The sequence below is a fragment of the Mustela nivalis genome (genome assembly GCF_964662115.1).
Source record: "Mustela nivalis genome assembly, chromosome: 3".
In the NCBI taxonomy this organism is placed as follows: Eukaryota; Metazoa; Chordata; class Mammalia; order Carnivora; family Mustelidae; genus Mustela; species Mustela nivalis.
Window position 1 is genome coordinate 67,148,804 of NC_139022.1, and position 20,820 is coordinate 67,169,623.

The window sequence follows — 20,820 nt, forward strand, 5'->3', positions numbered from 1 at the left end:
TTTAGATATTATGGCCAGGTGAGACACAAAGAATCTCTATATAACCAATGTGTAAATTTCAATAAAATGACTTTAAAATTACTAACTTTAAAGAAATATAATTAGAAGTTGAAAATACAGTCCCTCATCATTTCTTACCTTCTCCGATTTGCGCTCAATGGTGATCACGCACTTTGTTTGACCCACCATACAGGTTGTGGTCCCTGACACAGAGAGAAGTTCATCCATCAGGTTCACACCGTCTTTCTTGAGCATGGTCGCTGTTGTGTTAAATGTGACCCGCCAAAAGACCCTGACATCTTCAAAGGCCCTAGGAACAAAGCAAAACCCATGCAAAGGTGTCTAATGCAGAATGTGTCATCACTGTGCTTAAGTGGGCTTCTTCCTCCCAAAGCACAGCACTTCTGGGACCACTGATAAAGCTGAAAATAACCAGTTCTCCTCATTACTGTTAAGAAACTAATGCCAGCGTTTATGTGGCATTCTTCCACCACACTCTATTCAATACTAAGTTATTTCTTAAACTACCATGTATCAAAGGAAACAAATAATACTTTTCTGCGTACTATGCCTATTGTGTACTAGAAATATGAAAAAAAAAAATTAGAGAGTACCCTTGCCTTCAAGTAAATGTTCTTTTCTTGTTGAGAATTCTTCTAAAGGAAACATGCTACTGCTAAGAATGGTTGTTATTATAAAAATAAAGGGCAGGGGATGACCTACGTTTCCAGAGAATTTATGTCCAAAATGGAAAAGGACATTTGTCTCCGTGTACATGGGTATATACCAGATGCACATCTGTGATGAGCATTTGGAAGATGGGCACTGTTAGAGTATTAAGTTGCAAGCAAAATTTTGGTACTTCCAAGTTTCCCTAACATTAAACAGTAGATATGCTGAAGTGAAGACTTACATAAGCTGACATCTGTATGGTACTTTATGAAGTACAAAACATTCAAGGTGGCCCTAGGTTATACTCATTAACCAAGTGTGTTAAATTCAAAGATGAAGAATGAGAGCAAACAAAATAAAACAACCCCCCCAAAATGAGAGCATCTGAACACTAACATACCAAATTCCACGCTACCTTCTATTAGCATTTCATCCTGTCTTTTACCATTTTATGAATCCAAGTTAGATACTGTACAGACACATAGGATGTTACATCTTCTACATGCATATCAACATACCTGTTGGGTTGCCTTGTTACGGTAAGATGCAGTCTGTTTTTATCTGACCCTTCACCCAGCTCCAGTCCACTCTGGGACTCCTCACTGAATCCTATGATGCCATTGTGAAGATCACTCCCTGAGAAGAAAAATGGAGGGTTATTATGTACTAACGACTTTAAAAGATCTCCAGGGCTTCACTCTTCTTTCCAGCTCAGGTGGTATAAAAGTGAGAAATTATAAGTGAGGAGGGGGAGTTACAATTTTTAAAGCTCTTTACTAAAATTAGAGTAGAATTGATATTATAATATCAAAGTGGCTAACACTTGGAGAACATTAGACTGGAAGAAAGAAAACATCAAATCCTACTCCCCACACTGACATACATGCTCGTCTCTCTCTGATGAGACTATATATGATAGTCCTTTACATTTTACATATTGGGGACTGTTTAAAGTTATTATATCCTACTGGACTAGCTATGATTTTATTTACAGCTGTGTCCTCAATATCAAGAGCAGTATCCAGCATATTTTAAGTGTTCAATCAATATTTACTGAGTAATGAACTCCATTTAACTGACTTACCCTCCTTATAAAAGCATTCGTGTTATGCATTTGGTTATCCGCCCCAGAGAAAAACAGAACTGTTAATGAGCTTCCAAGCATCCCTGACTAAAAGAAACACTTCTAAGCAACATTTCAGGTTACATGCACTATCATACTACAAATTGTGTTTAAACTGTAACAAGCCTAGGGCCCACACTACACTGAAATGGTCACTCCAAATCTTTGCCAGCACGTAAGCTATCTTCTCAGACTAGAGAAATGCCAGTACATAGTTCCTGCTGCTTTCCATTGCCCAATGGCCCAGTTTTGCTAAGTGATCCTAAAAGCAATGATTCCCAAAGCCACAAGCTTTAAATTTGTACCCATCACTGCAAAACCTGATTGCTAATCTTCCAAGGAGATGGAACCTCGGAAGTTAGGGATCAAAATAAGGAAATAGAAACCCGCTTAATGGTCCTGTTGGGGGAGAGCCAACAGTCACCAGCCTCTATTCAGCAGGTCCAAAGTTTGAGTCAATGTGGAGCCCATTAATTAGGGACCGTATTTTCCCGGTGTCTCACGTGTGCCTTGTTTCTGCATGAGAGCCAATCGTCGTCCTCACCCAATTCATCACTACGACCACTTCTCAGCCCTGCCTCAGAACCTCATCAGAACCTGCCATCAACTTTTTTCCTCAGCTGCATTTGTTTCCTTGTCATTTTGGTGGTCTTTTGGTCTCTCCAAATAGATTATAAATGTCTCACAAGCACAAGAATTTTCTTTTCCAGTGCGATAGCATTTAGCATGGTTCTAGTGAACAAAATACTCCCCTTACCACATCTGCAAGAGTAACTTTGATTCATCTAGTAAGATGAATCAAGACTTCTAATGTGCTAATGATCAAGCCCAAAACTAATTAAATTTGTTTTCTCCTGATGTTATTTTAGAAGTTTGTTCTAAAATCTAAATGTGCAAAGACTATGAAGATTAGCTAAAGATAAGAGGAATGGGAAAAATTAATGATGTGGTCAAAAGGGAAATACTATGTTAAAAAGCAGGAGAGGAAAAGACAAATAAGGAAACGTGGACTAATATGACCATGCAAATGTACTGTAGATGTTACCAGGTAAACTGCATCATGTGACATTAAGAGGTAGGTAAGGAGTCAATTATTTGCTATCTGTGTGTCATCAATGTACTTTATGTAGGGAAGGTAAACTTTAGAGTACCTGCCTCATCGAGGCTCAGCTGAGTGACTGCCTGGAGAGTTAGACAGGGATTTATCTAGGATAGCAAGGAGCTCTAACCAACATTTTGGCCGGCCTGTGCCTCTGCCAAACTAGTTGCTAAACATTTTGACTGTCATCCCTGGTCACATTCAAATAACTATAATTAAATATCTATGTCATGGAATGGAAGAGGAGGTTGCTGAGTGTCAAAATAATTTTAATAGAAAAATATAGATGGCATTAAGCTAATGTGAATCAAAACCAGTAAATAACTTGGTGAATAGAATTAGGATTTATAAGATTCAATAGGAATAAATAACAATTCTGACTGGTGGAAATTTGTTGGGTAACATAAAGGGGATGATGCTAGGTATAAAAGGAATTACACAATTGAAAAATTAGGACTGAATTATTACTGAATGGCTAAAATACAGTAAAAATTCTAGGAGGAGGAATCAAATCCTAAAAGTGGACCATAAAGATGTGTATTCCAATATTTTCCTCTTGTAAAAGAGAAAGATAAAGAGTAGACACTAAAAGATTTCATTGAGTCTTCCAATTGATAGTTAATCTGGGCCATAAATAGAGGCTTCATGACATTTAGTTTTCACTATATTATTTTATCATGGTGTCATCTGAAACTGTAAAGAACTATATAAAATTGATAAATGCTTATAAAAAAGAACAGAGTAGGTAAGAATCATAAGATGGACTTCTCAATACTCTAATTAGTGTAAGGTACTGGCAAACTGAGCTAAACCATGGTAAGAAAATACAGTATGATTTCAGATGAAAACTACAAACTATAGCTGAAAACTTTTTAGAAGATGCATGAGGAATTCTTTAAAAAAAATCACTAAATATTTAAACTATTGTAATACATACACCCAACGTTAAAAAAAAAAAAAGTTATATAAACTGCATTGGTTCAAAAGGAGAACGACCAAAAAAATAGTTTTAATCTATTTCCCAACATAAAGGAAGAATTTCCTAGTAATGAGACTTAGATTTGGGGGATGGATTATTGAAAGTAGTTTGGAAATTCAGAATGAGGTTTCAGAACAGGATAGCCAATCATGTGTTTGAATGATTAAATTAAATATTTTCCAGGGGAAGAACACAGACTTATGCATTTTTAAGATCTTCCCTATATTGTGAAAGTATAAATGTTATAGATTGTTTAACTGGCTCAGAGCTAAGTGATATTTACAGTCCATTAAATTCTAGCGTGGCGCCTCAGAACGACATCATGAGTTCACGTTATGGGTCTATGCCACAAGAAAACAATGTTTAATGAGTAACTATGAGTGATTCAAGTAATTCACCCTCTCAAATTAAATTTAAGACAGAATACTATTATTATAAATTCTGTAGCATGAGCACATTTTTATGTCCATTACTCCAGAAATATACCTGTAATAATGATTCTGGCAAAAGCTGCAAATCCACTGTCATCCTTCCCCCTCACAATCTGTGCCCCCCCTTGAGGGTCTGTGAGAAACACGTAGAAGAATTCCTGCCCCTCAGGCTCATCATCATCCAAAATCTGAACCAATACTTTACGTTCTCTTTCTCCATCTACAAACGTAAGGATAAGAGTTTGTTCTTCAAAATCTTCTTCTTCAGTAGCCCACGTTAGGTTGGAAATTCCATAGCTATCATGAAAGGGCAAAGCATTTGGTTCCCTCTGAGCAGATCTTTCACCAAAAGTTTTAACGGTTATGGTGACATTGCCAGTAGACCCACCAGTTCTTCGAATGAGAATTTCTGCAGCATTAAGTGTACCGTTTTTCACCTCTTCTTCAACATAAACAATAGGTGGCCCAAGACTAAAGATTCCACGGATGGAAACATTTGCAGTCACAGTGCCCACATCAGGCTTCTCAGACAAGGCAGATGTATCCGGAACGGTGACAAGTTTCTCAGGGATGGCAGATACACCAGCCGCCTCGGTAATAACGGCAATCATTTCAGTGGGCTGTGGAACAGCCGTTATCTTGGTTGTGTCAGGGTATGTGGTTGAGAAGTCAGTTGCTGCGGGAATGAGAGCTGTGTTAACTGCTACAGCCACAGTTGTCTTAGGGAAAGAAATATCCATTCCTGCCGGATCATCGTTATCCAATATTGTGATCAATGCCACGCTAAAATCTAGATTGAGGCGTGGTCTCCAACGGGCATCTAACGTTTGTAATCCTGTCATTTCTACTGAAGTTAGATTAATGTAAAAAATTTCCTCTTCCTCGGGAAGCTGGTCATTAATAATGATTATTTCAAAATCCACCTCAGGTTGGAATTTTTGAAAAAGCAATTCCCCATTCTTAACAGGCTCAAAGTCTTCCAGAGGCTTTGCACTTCCTGCAGCTGTCTGATAGGAAATTTTAACAAGATCACCATGGAAGCCAAACAGTCTTTGGACATATAATCTGATCATCTGTGTATCCTCTGACACCATGACGTTTCTAGAACTAGGGGAAAATTGAAAGACTCCCATTGGTTCAATTTCAGCAAAGGTGAAACCTGATCTGAAAAAAAAAAAATTAAAGAACTGATAAAACATAGGAATATCATTGTAGAGATTCTTTTTCAAATACTTAAAGTGCTTCTCATGAGGGCATCTTAAAGACGGTATGCCCTTTAAAAGTTCCCAAAACCCTACTTACTTATCAATGAATACACCAGAACACATGAAATGTAAGAACAGAAGCTGGGGGACAAACCTCACACGTTGGAGCACCGTGAAGAGCTTCTAGGTCTCTGGTCTGTTTCTCCAGTTTATACCAGAGAAGCTCTCTCAAGAATCTGAAATATCAGGCTCTCTCTTAGGATCAGTACACAGGGAGCCAAAAATTTAAGATCTGTGGATGTCAGCCAGATTTCTTATCTACTAAATAGAAACAGTTTTCCCTATTTGGTGTAAAATCCTTGCTTGTTCCAGGTGGCCAGTAATGAAACTATTATCTCACATAATTGTTGCTAAAAATCTTACATACAAATTTGAAGAAACATCCATGATTGAGAGATTTATCCTTAGCTTTTTGCTATGGAGTTTTGTTGGGAGTTAATAGCTTTGCCAGAGCTAACACAGGTGGCCCATCAACAGAATTCAGGCCACAGACATACTTTCTTTCACTGACAGGTTGTTTTTTGCTTTTTAAAAAAAATGTTCTTAATGTTCTTTAATCCTTTAGTGAGGACACCCCAAAGCCATCACTCTCTATTGTCAAGAACCCATCATTCAACACATAGCACAGTGGTTATGAGTTCAAACAGCAGAAGGCAACCTGGATTCAAATCATGGTCCCAACCTTATTAGCTGTGTGGGTCAATTATGTATCTGTGAGTCCTTTCTTCATCTAATGGGACTACTAATATCCCTAGTATCCATGCCATATGGCTATTGGGAAGAGTAATAGTAAACATATATATACATACTAAATATATATAAACACATATTACACACATATACACATATAAATTATATACATACATATGAATATTTTATATACACATAAAACTTATTTTATATATGTGTGTGTGTGTCTGTGTGTGTATAATTTAAAAGCAATGCCTGACCTAGGGTAAGTACTACAAAACTGTTAACTGTTGCTGTTGTTAAGGCATTTAAATTTGTTACCCAGCAATACATTATGTGGCCAAACATTTTTTAATTGGCATATGTATAATCTAAAACTATATTTGATTTGTCAATCAATATCTCCTACAATTAAACATATATATAAACATACTTGAACACATTGGTGTTGCCTGCACTCTTCCCCTATTTTCCAAGTAAGTAAATGAAGAACAGGAAGATCAAGTAACTTTCCCAAAGTCACACAGCAAGTAATTAGCAGAGCCAGGACTAAATCCATGACTCTACCTCTAAGGTCTTCCCTCTGCTGTTTTGATCAAGCCCATTCCAGGTATGAGAAAGTAAATTGCTTTTGTCTGAGACATATTTATCTGCAAATATACTGATTTAAATTAAACTCAAAAATTAAACTCAATGGTACAAGTCACATTGTAACCCTGGTATAATGTTGATTCTTATTCTTAATCCCTTGGGAAAAATAGGTGTGTTTCAGCAGATGTTTAGAAAGACAGACTCCTTTAATAATAGGTGACTTTGCTATCACAATTGGAGATGTTATTCCAGATTTATGTGGAGACCAACACAACTGAGAGAGAGGTCAGAGAGAATACTCTTCATAGCAAGCAGTGGGTGGTGGCTCTACAAAAGTTGGCCTCCCTCCGTGGCATCTCTGGCATACACGCCACATGTAGCTTTGACACTAAAACCATTCTTGCTGCTGCTTCGGGGAAAGCAATCCTTGTGTCTTCTTCTGTTTCAACTGATAAATTCCCAATTACTTCCCAGGGACTGTGTTGGTTGAGAATCAAGCCGATCTTACCGAAGTCGAGCCCCACCAGGGGCACTGCTCTGTACTCCTGTGAGATGAAGAACAAAGGCCTCTGGCTGACCAGGACTGGGAAATGTCCATAGCAAGATTCCTTTCCTTTGTTCTCCATGGGAAAATGAAAGGCTCCCTGAACAGGAATAGAAGGAAAGCAGGGTATTATTTCTGAGTTCTTACACTGGGATTCAACTCTTTTTTTTTTTTTTTGTAAAGATTTTATTTATTCATTCGACAGACAGAGATCACAAGTAGGCACAGAGGCAGGTAGAGAGAGAGAGGAGGAAGCAGGCTCCCTGTTGAGCAGAGAGTCCCATGTGGGGTTCGATCCCAGGATCCTGGGATCATGACCTGAGCTGAAGGCAGAGGCTTTAACCCATTGAGCCACCCAGGCGCCCATGGGATTCAACTCCTAAAGATGTAGTAAAATAGAGTCTTTTCCAGAATTCTGTGACTGTCTACCAGAGGTAACACATTTAAAAAGTTGGGGAGAGAGGTATGTGAACTGAAATAAAGATCCCTACACCAAAATTTTGCCTTAACTCCCTGTCTCTTCTATGGAGTAGAGGTCATGTCATCTAACATGTACATCTCACTGACCCTCCCAGAGCTAACGGGATAATAAAAACAAAAAGGATATGAAGCCACAGCTGTCCCATTGTCAGAAATATTCAGGTGAACACATAAATGAACACAAAGGCATGCCTTTTTTTTATTATTATTGTACGGGCCACATTAGGTTTTTAGTACTACTTTTAACAAACTCCTTCTATATCAACAGAGTAATTAATCAGCTCAGTGATCACTATGTTCAGGAGACATAAGAGGTTTTTAATTTGACTGAATAAAGTTTCTCATTTTTACCAAGTAGACTGTGGAACTCTGATCACTAAAATATGAGAGGACTATATTAGGAAACAAAGAGTTCATTATCAAAAGTAAGGACAAGTGAAGAAAATTAGTGGCCAATCACACATCTATCTCTGCATTCTACAGGGAAGACCTTAGCAAAGCAACAACTCACCTAGTTTTGGGGTCATGTTGCCAACAACAATGAATTCGGGGATTTCTAACCCAGGAGCATATCCAGCCACCCAGGCAACCATGAGAGAGCCATACGTGCCTCTCCTAGAAATCACAACTTGGCTTGTTCCCGCAGTCATGTCCATAAGTGGAAAAGCAATAGATTCAAATCCAACCTGAGGAAAAACATGCTTAGAATATTTTATTTCTCCCTAAAGTTTCCTGTTTTTTGAAGAGTGGGTTAAAAGTCAACTTTCTCTTTGTTTACATAACATACTTTCTTGTTTTAAAATATATTCAATTAGAGGAGTAAAATGGCAGAGGAGTAGAAGACCTAAATTTCATCTGCGCCCAGGCATTCAGCTAGTTATCAAACCATTCTGAATACCTACAAACTCAACAGGAGACTGAAGAAAAGAATAGCAGCAATTCTAGGAACAGAAAAGCAACCACTTTCTGGAAGGTAGGATGCGTGGAGAAGTGAATCCAAGGTGATATACGAGAAGGTGGACTGCAAGGGGGAGGGGCCTGCTTCCCAGCAAGTGATAGAACAGTGGAGCACAAAATCAGAACTTTTTGAAGTCAGCTCTGCTGAGGGATGTTGCTCTAGTGGCTAAGTGGGGGGGTGGAACCCTTGTTCGGACAGTGTGGTCTCAGGACCCTCGGGGTCACAGAAAGACCGGGGGTACCTGAGTGTGGCAGAGCCCCCAGGTATTGGAGAAGGGAAACTGACCATAGAGACGGTGCTGAGGAGTGGACTCTCACCTTGGGTTTGCCATAAATCATGATCTGAGGCAATTTCAGACCACTACTCTTCTAGCAGGGACCCAACAAGTGGCAGATCCAGGGAAACTCCCCTTCCTCTCCCAGGAGGAGCAGCACAGGAGCACACCACAGGAATCTGCCATGTTTGGAAACCCCAAAAGGGGTCGTATACCAGAGACAGAAATGTCCAGCCACAGTCCGAGTGAGAATGCAGTGCGGCCAGAGACCTGGTGATTGACTGCTTTTTTCTGAGGGGTCACTGAAGAGTGGGGCTCTGAGCTCTCAGCTCCTCTGGGGCCAGAGATTGGGACGCCTCCATTTTCATTCCTGTCCTCCAAAGCTGTACGAAAATCTTTCAGGAAACAAAAACTACCAAGAGCGATCCTCAGATTATTTAGCCTAGCCCCTGGTAAGGGTAGTGCAATTCTGCCTTGGGCAAAGACATTTGAGAATCACTTCAACAGGCCTCCCCCGCAGAAGATCAGCAAGAACATCCCACCAAGACTGAGTTTACCAATCAATGAGAACAGCAAAACTTCAGAGCTATGGGAATACAGTACATAGAATTCATGGTTTTTTTCACAAGATACTTTAGTCTCTTAAAGTTAATTTTTTAAATTAATTTTATTTAAAAAAATCAATCAGCTTAGTGATATTTTTATTTTTTAAAAAAAACTTTAAAATTTTTTCTTCTCTCCTTTTTCAAGCAACATCTTACCAACTCCTTTTTAAAAATCTTTTATAATTTTCATTTTTAGAGTCACATTCTATACCTTCATTGTACTTAACGTTATTTTTTGTATACATATAAAATTTTCATTCTTTAAAATTTGGAGATACAGTTTTTTCTAACAGACGAAAATATACCCTAAATCTTTTGTATAAGTACCGTGCGCTAACCGATTGCGCCAATGGAGCTCTGACCCTAAATCTTTTGAATGGCTTTGTTCTAGTCTCCTGCCTGATCACATTCTCTCTTTTTCTTTCCTAAATTTTTTTTCTTTCCTTTTTCAGCCAACTTCTTATCAATTCCTTTTTTTTTTTTAAAGATTTTTTATTTATTTGTCAGAGAGAGAGCGAGAGCGAGCACAGGCAGACAGAGTGGAAGGCAGAGTCAGAGGGAAAAGCAGGCTCCCTGTGGAGCAAGGAGCCCGATGTGGGACTCGATCCCAGGACGCTGGGATCATGGCCTGAGCCGAAGGCAGCTGCTTAACCAACTGAGCCACCCAGGTGTCCCTCAACTCCTTTTTTAAAATCTTTTTTAATTTTCATCTTTAGTCATATTCCATCCCTTCATTGTATTTACCCTTATTTGTGTGTGTGGGGTGGGGGTGTTTTCTTTTTTTCTCTCTTTAAAATTTTGGGAGGCAGTTTCTTATAACAGAACAAAATACACCCAAAATCTAAGTGTGTGGCGCTATTCTATTCATCAGCTTGATAATATTTTTTTTTCCCTTTCCTTCCATTCCCTCCAGTTTCAGGTGTCTTCTGTTTCTTTAGTGTATATTTTTCTGGGGTCGTTATTACCCTCTCAGCATTTCATTCTCTCATTTGTCTATTCTTACCTGTACAAAATGAGAAAATGGAAAAACTAACTTTAAAAAAAAAAAAGAATGAGGCAGAACCAACTGCCAGGGACCCAATCAATAAGAACATTTGTAAGATGTCAGAACTAGAGTTCAGAATGATGATTATAAAGATACTACCTGGGCTTGAAAAAAGCATAGAAGACACTAGAGAATTCTTTTCTGGAGAAATAAAAAAACTTAAATCTAACCAAATCAAAATCAAAAAGGCTATTAATGAGATGCAACCAAAAATGGAGGCTCTAACTGCTAGGATTAATGAGGCAGAAAAGTGAATTAGTGATATAGAAGACCAAATGATGGAGAATAAAGAAGCTGAGACAAAGAGAGATAAACAACTACTGGACCATGAGGGGAGAATTCGAGAGATAAATGATACCTTAAAACAAAACAATATTAGAATAATTGGGATCTCAGAAGAAGAGAGAGAGAGGGGGGCAGAAGGTATATAGGAACAAATTATAGTAGAGAACTTCCCTAATTTGGGGAAGAAAACAGGCATCAAAATCAAGGAGGCATAGAGAACCCATCTCAAAATCAATAAATATAGGTCAACACCCCATCATGTAATAGTAAAACTTACAAGTCTCAGAGAAAAAGAGAAAAATCCTGAAGGCAGCTCAGGACAAGAGCTCTGTAACCTACAATGGTAGAAACATTAGATTGGCAGCAGACCTATCCACAGAGACTTAGCAGGCCAGAAAGAACAGGCATGATATATGCAGAGCACTAAACAAGAAAAATATGCAGCCAAGAATATTATCTCCAGCTATGTTGTCACTTAAAATATAAGGAGCAATAAAAAGCTTTTAGGACAAACAAAAACTAAAAGAATTGCAAACACTAAACCAGCCCTACAAGAAATACCAAAAGGGGTCCCCTAAGCAAAGATAGAGCCTGAAAGGAACAGAGACAACATACAGTAACAGTCGCCTTATAGGCAATACAATGGCACTAAATTCATATCTCTTAATAGTTACCCTGAATGTAAATGGGCTAAATGCCCCCAAAGAAAAGGCACAGGGTATCAGAATGGATTAAAAAAACAAGACCCATCAATATGCTATCTATAATAAACTCATTTTCGACCTAAAGACACCTCCAGACTGAAAGCAAGGGGGTGAAAAACAATTCCCACACTAATGGACATCAAAAGAAAGCTGGGGTGGCAATACTTATATCAGATCAATTAAATTTTAAGCCAAAGACTATAATAAGAAGGACATTATATCATACTTAAAGGCTCTATCCAAAAAGAAGGTCTAACAATTTTGAATACCTGTGTCCCTAACATGGGAGCAGCTAATTATATAAGCCAATTAAGAACAAAATCAAAGAAACACATCAACAATAATACAATAAAATAATAGTAGGGGACTTTAACAGCCCCCTCCCTGAAATGGACAGATCATCTAAGCAAAAGATCAACAAGGAAATAAAGGCTTCAAATGACACACTGGACCAGATGGACATCACAGATATATTCAGAACATTCCATCCCAAAGCAAGAGAATACACATTCTTCTCTAGTGCACATGGAACATTCTCCAGAACAGATCACATCCTGGGTCACAAATCAGGTTGCAACTGGTATCGAAAGATTGGGATCATATCCTGCATATTTTCAGACCACAATGCTCTGAAGCTAGAACTCAATCAAAGAGGAAATTTGGAAAGAACCCAAATACATGGAGGATAAAGAGCATCCTTGTAAAGAATGAATGCGTCAACAAGGAAATTAAAGAAGAATTGAAAAAAGTCATGGAAACAAATGAAAATGAAAAAACAACTGTTCAGAATCTTTAGGACACAGCAAAGATGGTCCTGAGAAAAGTATATAGCGATACAAGCCTTTCTCATGAAACAACAAAGGTTTCAAGTATAAAACCTAACCCTGCACCTAAAGGAGTGGGAGAAAGAAGAACAAATGAAGCCTAAACCCAGCCGGAGAAGAGAAATAATAAAGATCAGAGCAGAAATCAATGAAATAGAAACCAAAAGAACAGTAAAACAGACCAATGAGACCAGGAGCTGGTTCTTTGAAAGAATCAATAAGATTGATAAACCCATGGCCAGACTTATCAAAAAGAAACAATAAAGGACACAAATTAATAAAATCATGAATGAACGGGGACAGTTCATAACCAACACCACAGAAGTACAAATAAGGGTGCCTGGGTGGCTCAGTAGGTTGAGCCGCTGCCTTCGGCTCAGGTCATGATCTCAGGGTCCTGGGATCGAGTCCCGCATCAGGCTCTCTGCTCAGCAGGGAGCCTGCTTCCTCCTCTCTCTGCCTGCCTCTCTGCCTACTTGTGATCTCTCTCTGTCAAATAAATAAATAAAATCTTAAAAAAAAAAGAAGAAGTACAAATAATTATAAGAACATATTATGAGCAACTATACATCAGCAAATTTGACAATCTGGAAGAAATGGATGCATTCCTAGAAATAAAAACTGAAACAGGAAGAAACTCCTAGAAATGAAAACTGAAACAGGAAGAAATAAAAAACCTGAACAGACCCATAACCTATAAGGAAACTGAAGCAGTCATCAAAAATCTCCCAAGAAACAAGAGCCCACGGCCATTTGGCTTCCCAGGGGAATTCTACCAAACATTTAAAGAAGAATAAATTCCCTATTCTTCTGGAACTGTTCCAAAAAATAGAAACGGAAGGAAAACTTCCAAACTCATTTTATGAGGCTGGCATTACCTTGATCCCCAAACCAGACAAAGACACCATAAAAAAATATATATATATATATTATAGACCAATATCCCTCATGAACAAGGATGTAAAAATTCTTACCAAAATACTAGCCAAAAGGCTCCAAGACCACATTTAAAAGGATTATTCACCACAACCAAATGGGATTTATTCCTGGGCTGCAAGCATTTGACAAAGTACAGCATCCTTTCTTGATTAAAACTCTTCATAGTGTAGGGATAGAGGATACATACCTCAATATCATAAAACCCATCTATGAAAAACCCACAACAAATATTACTCTCAATGGGGAAAAATTAAGAGTTTTTCCCCTAGGGTTAGGAAGAGGGTTAGGAACACAGCAGGGATGTCACCTATCACTAATGCTATTCAACATAGTACTATAAATCCTAATCTCAGCAATCAGATAACAACAACAACAAAATAAAGGGCATCTGAATCGGCAAAGAAGAAATCAAACTCTCACTCTTTATATGGAAAAGCCAAAAGACTCCACCCCAAAATTGCTAGAACTCATACAGGAATTCAGTAAAGTGTCAGGATATAAAATCAATGCACAGAAATCAGTTGCATTTCTATATACCAACAACAAGATAGAAGAAAGAGAAATTAAGGAGTCAATTCTATTTACAACTGCACCCCAAACCATAAGATATCTAGAAAGAAATCTGATCAAAGAGGCAAAGAATCTATACTCAGAAAACTATAGAATACTCATGAAAGAAATTTAGGAAGACACAAAGGAATGGAAAAACGTTTTACGCTCATGGATTAGAAGAACAAATATTTCTTCACATTTAACACAATCCCCATCAAATTACCATCAACCTTTTTCAAAGAAATGAAACAAATAATCCTAAATTTTGCATGGAACCAGAAAAGATTAGGAATAGCAAGAGGAATGTTGAAAAAGAAAACCAGAGCTGGTGGCATCACAATTCAGACTTCAAGCTCAATTACAATGGTGTAAACACCAAGACAGTATGGTATTGGTTAGGGTGCCTGGTTGGCTCAGTTGGTTAAGTGTCTGCCTTTGGCTCAAGTCATGAATCTGGAGTCCAGTTCTCCCTATGATCCTCTCCCCTCTCATTCTCTCTCAAATAAATAAAATCTTAAAAAAAAAAAACAAAACAGTATGGTACTGGCACAAAGGCAGACACATAAATCAATGGAACAGAATAGAAAGCCCAGAAATAGACCCTCAACTGTATGGTCAACTAATCTTTGACAAAGCAGGAAAGAATGTCCAATGGAAAAAAAGACAGTCTCCTCAACAAATGGTGTTGGGAAAATTGGACAGACACATGCAGAAGAATGAAACTGGACCATTTCCTTATAGCACACACAAAAATAGACTCAAAATGGATGAAAGACCTCAATGTGAGACAGGAATCCATCAATATCCTTGAGGAGAACACAGGCAGCAACCTCTTCGACCTCAGCTGCAGCAACTTCTTCCTAGAAACATTGCCAAAGGCAAGGGAAGCAAGGGCAAAAATGAACTACTGAGACTTCATCAAGATCAAAAGCAAAAGCAAAGGAGACAGTCAACAAAACCAAAAGACAACCGACAGAATGGGAGAAGATATTTGCAAATGACATAATCAGATAAAGGGCTAATATCCAAAATCTATAAAGAACTTATCCAACTCAACACCCAAAGAACAAAGAATCCAATCAAGAAATGGGCAGAAGACATGAATAGACATTTCTGCAAGGAAGATATCCAAATGGCCAACAGACACATGAAAAAGTGCTCCACGTCACTTGGCAGCAAGGAAACACAAATCAAAACCACAATGAGATACCACCTCACTCCAGTCAGAATGGCCAAAATTAACAGGTCAGGAAACGACAGATGTTGGTGAGGATGCAGAGAAAGGGGAACCCTCCTACACTGTTTATGGGAATGCAAGCTGGTGCAGCCACTCTGGAAAAACAATATGGAGGTCCCTCAAAGAGTTGAAAATAGAGCTACCCTATGACCCAGCAATTGCACTACTGGGTATTTACCCCAAAGATACAAATGTAGTGATCTGAAGGGGCATGTCACACAATGTTCACAGCATCAATGTCCACAATAGCCAAACTATGGAAAGAGCCTAGATATCCATCAAAAGATGAATAGATAAAGAAAATGTGGTATATATACTCAATGGAATATTATACAGCCATCAAAAATTGAAATCCTGCCATTTGCAACCACATGGATGGAACTAGAGGGTATTATGCTACACGAAAGAGAAAGACAATTATCAAATGATCTCACTGATAGGAAGAATTGAGAAACAAGACAGAGAATCATAGAGGAAGGGAGGGAAAAAAATGAAACAATATGAAACCAGACAGGGAGACAAACCTATGAGACTTTTAGTCGCAGGAAACAAACTGAGGGTTGCTGGATTGGAGGGGACCGAAGGATGGGGTGGCTGGGTAATGGACATTGGGGAGGGTATGTGCTATTGTGAGTGCTATGAATTGTGTAAGACTGACGAATCACAGACCTATACCCCTTGAAACAAATAGTATGTTAATTTTAAAAACTTTTTAAAAAGACAAATATAAACTGTGGGGACAAGAAGCGTATGTCTCTGTTCATCTTGGACCTTCAGCATTCAGCCTATTTTTTGAAACATGGCAAAAAGGAAGTAGATATTTATAAATCTGAAAATTAATTGGTAATAAATTATCAATATATGAGATGATTCTTGTTTAACTGCCAATTCCTCCTTACTATGTCTCTTCATATAAAATGGTTCTGGAATGATTAAAGAAATAAGGGTGCTATTCAAAAAATAAAATAATAGAATACATTCAATTGAAGAGTAATATGCTTAAGAAATGACGTCTGAGACTTTGAAATTTCTTTTATTTTGTAATTCTGATTACAGTTTATAGCTTTTTTTTAATCAAAATGAAATACTGTGAATTTATAATATCCAAAAAAGATTCAATGTAATCATGGTTTTATGAAAGCAAAAGATTAAAAATGGCATTTTAATATGACTTGTTTGTGGGTTTTTGTAGAACGTGGTTTGTCTAGAACTGAAATCTGACATCTTCCTAAGATATAATAGTAAATTCTTCATTTATAAAATGAGTATCATGAAGTAGATTTTCCATTAAGGTTCTTTTCAGCTCTCCAATTCAATTAAAAAAAAATTTTTTTTTTTTGAGAATCAGAAACATCCAAAGATTTTTTAAAAATAAGCATCTTTTGGGACGCCTGGGTGGCTCAGTTGGTTGAGCAGCTGCCTTCAGCTCAGGTCATGATCCCAGCGTCCTGGGATCAAGTCCCACATCGGGCTCCTTGCTCGGCGGGGAGCCTGCTTCTCCCTCTGCCTCTGCCTGCCATTCTGTCTGCCTGTGCTTGCTCTCTCCCCCTCTCTCTCTCTCTGATAAATAAATAAAATCTAAAAAAAAAAAAAAAAAAAGCATCTTTTTAATCCATATCAAGTAAAATTTTGTTTTAAGGGCAAACTTCTCAGGGAACCCTGGGATTTAAAAGTGACTTATAGATGAAGTAAGTTCTAGCCAGGGAGTAAAAATAAAACTAGATTCCTGGCTTCACACTGTGATTTGAATAACTCAGTTTACCTCTTTTGGTCCTAAAATCTTTAAATCGGGATACTATATGACTGATAGTTCTATACTAAGACTCAGTCTCCTTATTTTTTTTAAACTCTCTCTCTCTCTTTTTTTTTTTTTTTTTTTTTTTGAGAGGGAGAGAAGAGAAGGTGGGGCGGGCGGGGAGAGAATCCTAAGCAGTTCCATGCCTGGCAAAGAGCCCAACGTGGTATCAGATCCCACAACTCTGAGATCATGACCTGAGCTGAAACCAAGAGTTAGATGCTTAACTGACTGAGTCACACAGGTGCCCCCATCCTCCCCATTTTAAACTGGAATGGGAAGTAACAGAAAAGTGTGAGAAGGAGCCTCAGGATAGCTTTTAGAGGTACAGAAAATAGAAAGAAAAGAAAAACAAAAATGAAACTTGAATCTGACACCAGCCTAGATTCCCTATTACAGTGAGGCTTTTGCTTAGCAATAGTCAAAACCTTTGTCAAAAATCTAAGATTTAAAAAAAAAAAAAAAAAAAAACCCTAAGATAATGCTTTGCAAGTGTCCTAACCACCTATCTCTCTCTCTCTCTCTCACACACACACACACACACACACACACACACACTGGTAAGGAGTACCAAGGATACACTAAGGACAGGAATATATCCTGACTGGCCCCAAACTTGCCCTTCGAGGCGACACATGTTGCGACCATGTGCATGAACAAGGAGTAGGAAATATTTTGCTATGCCAAATGAATGGTTCATGTTGAAAGGAATCTTTTCTTATAACAACCTGTGAGCAAAAAGATGACAACAAAACTTCAAAGAATTATTAAGTTCTATTCCTCCATTCCCTCTTGAACAGATGAGGTGAAGGAGAAAGAAAAATCACTATTCTTCTCAGTCATTTTTAACGCTGATGGATTCCATTTAGGAGACAAAGCAAATTCATTCCCTACGGAGAAGCAGCCCATAAGGGAGTTTCTGAAGAGCATGCCCTTAGTGGTCAGAGACCCTGTTACACAAGCTTCTGCCCAGCCCCGGCTATCAATTGTGTAGAACATGTCCACATACTGGACTAGGCCTGCCTTAACCAAGCTGAAGGAGCTCCCGCCTGAAGGAACAGGATGCAATGTCATCTCCTCATGGTCTCAAAAATACACACATTGCCGTGAGCCAAAGACAACAGCCCTGTCTTGCTCCTATATTGACAGAATTGGCCTACATACAAAGTAAAGACCTCAAGTTATTCTTTGCTCTCCTGTGAACCTATGAAGTGATTCAGAAACAATCTTTCCCACATTGAACTCTAGTGAAAGATTCTAATATTTAGGGGCAACCATGTCACAGCATCTCATCACTAGCATTATTCTCCATCAACACAGACGTGTGATAAAAAGAGCCCCCAAAACGAAAGACATATAATCACGTTAGTAAATGGAAAATGTCTGGAATATTAACTGGTGTTTTGTTCTAATTTAATTATTTAGTATAAAATGCTTCAATATTGAATATTCAATAAAAATAACCTAAAAAACCTGGAAATTTTGATTCTAAGTGACTGTAATTTTAAAAATTCTTACATTCAAATTCTATGGGATACAAAATTTCTAAATATCCAAAAAGGAAAATTTCAAAACTTGGCAAGTTATTTTCATATAATGTATTCATAATGTCTACTTTAATATTGATTTAAAACAGTAATTTTGAGAAATTTCAAGTCTGAGAATCTTTAGTCCTTCCTGTGGATGCTGCCCTCTAGTGGTTCCTGGATGGTTCCACACCCAGGACCAATTACCTGAGAATTGGCGGCTTTCTCAGGGACAGGAAGGATAGCCGATTTAGCCTCCTGTAGAATTTTTGGCATCCCGTAGAACCGTCCGCTGACGAGCATCACAGTCACCAGTTGCAAGGTGAAATTAGAGCCCAGGGATAGAAAGACCTATAAACAAACAAGATCAATGACTGTTTTAGTAGTAAGAATTAATTTTCAGAGAAAAATACTGACATTTGACATGAGTCATTAGCACACTGCCTTAGGATCCTTTTGTACAGTTTCATCAATATATGCCTTTCCCTGCCCCCCCCCCCGGTTATAAAACAAATCACCAGTATGAAGTCTCCGGGGTGATGAGTGATAGCGTGTAAATACACAAATTTGCCAATTCTCCATGTGTGACCAAATGGCCTCAAGAACGATAAGAATCAGAGAAGTAGTGTTAGGAATAGAATGAATCATGTACCACAGGAATGAAAGCGCCCACTGGGGAACAGTCCGTTCCTAAAAGCAGCAAAACTCACTTTCTTCCTCTTCATTAAGGAATCACTAATACTCCAGTGAAATTTACTCAAAATGGATAATGATTCAGGTGTACCGATTACTTGAACATTTTGGATAAATAAAAATTACTAATGAAATGTATTAGATTACCAATTTTTAAAGTTTTCAAATCTAATAAATAAGGGAAACTGAATTTAAAAATTAATGTTACTCTATTTTTTTTGAAATTTATAAAACATTTTCCCAATAGAAACATTGTTATTGATAAAGGATAAGCCCTCACGTTATCCCATAACCTAGAATAATACTAAAAACGCTACACATCTTTATTGAATATAAAAATGACTACTTTTGGGGCGCCTGGGTGGCTCAGTAGGTTAAAGCCTCTGCCTTCGGCTCAGGTCATGATCCCAGGGTTCTGGGATCAAGCCCCGAATCAGGCCCTCTGCTCCATGGGGCACCTGCTTGCTCCTCTTTCTCTGCCTGCCTCTCTGCCTGCTTGTGATCTCTGCCTGTCAAATAAATAAATAAAATCTTGAAGAAAAAAAAAAAACTACTTTTGTGGAGTCTGTTCTTCTTTTAAATATAATATACTTAAACATACACCATAGCCCTCCAAACATACACAATATGTACCCTAGAAGTTTCAAATGTTTTATAACATGAGGATAACAGATGTTTCATTCATTCAATCAATCTTCACTTTTTTAAAGTGACATTCACTGAACATGACTCACAGATCAAGTGCTAAGGAAACAGAAATAAATCACTGTCCTAACTTAAAGCATGTGCCTCCCATCTCCCCTCTAGGGGCATGCTCTTCCCCCAAACAGTTCACTGGCTGGGCTGCTAAAGTGTGACATGGGCATAAATCAAGGGTAGGATTTTTTCAGTGGTTCCCTTTTCCCTTCACGCTCTGGATATAATGCATTGCTCTTTGAAGACTGGAATATTAGAAGGAGAAAATATGCATATAACTTTTGGGCCCCCAAAACTTAACTACTAATAGCCTACTGCTGACCAGAAGCCTTACTGATAACATGAACAATTAATACATATTTTACAAGTTCTTATATATGATTACTGTATTCTTATGATAAAGCAAGCCAGAGAAAAGAAAGTGTTATTAAGAAAGTCTTAAAGAAGGAAAATTACATCTGTAGTGCCGTACTGCATTTGCGGACACAAATCTGCATATAAGTGTACCTGCACAGTTCAACCCTTGTTGCTCAAAGGTCAACTGTATATCATTCAGTGTTTACAGGGAAATGAAAAGAGGACTAGCATTCCTCAAAATGTACCAGGTGCCACCTACTACAAGATACAGTCTTAAGAGTAGGCAGATCAAGAGTGTTAGTCCATGTAATACAGATTACGTATTTTAGTTTTCCTATGTGTAGTGTGAGAATAGTTTTATCCTATCTATAGGGCTTAGTAAAATAAAGAGTAATCAGATCTTCACTAAAGCATGTCTTACTGTCAAATGAAATCTCACTATAACATAACACAAAA

General features: G+C 38.0%; 1 protein-coding gene across 1 annotated transcript in view; it reads right to left on the reverse strand.

The window, feature by feature from the left end:
* Nucleotides 1-20,820, reverse strand: part of ADGRV1 (adhesion G protein-coupled receptor V1) — a 545,909-nt gene that overhangs the window by 323,005 nt on the left and 202,084 nt on the right. The window contains exons 72-77 of the mRNA XM_082725840.1: nucleotides 18,826-18,969; nucleotides 8,386-8,560; nucleotides 7,359-7,494; nucleotides 4,360-5,468; nucleotides 1,191-1,308; nucleotides 139-310 (exon numbers count right to left, since the gene is read on the reverse strand). Of these exons, the coding sequence (XP_082581966.1) occupies nucleotides 139-310; nucleotides 1,191-1,308; nucleotides 4,360-5,468; nucleotides 7,359-7,494; nucleotides 8,386-8,560; nucleotides 18,826-18,969 (1,854 nt within the window). The remainder of the gene's footprint in view (nucleotides 1-138; nucleotides 311-1,190; nucleotides 1,309-4,359; nucleotides 5,469-7,358; nucleotides 7,495-8,385; nucleotides 8,561-18,825; nucleotides 18,970-20,820) is intronic.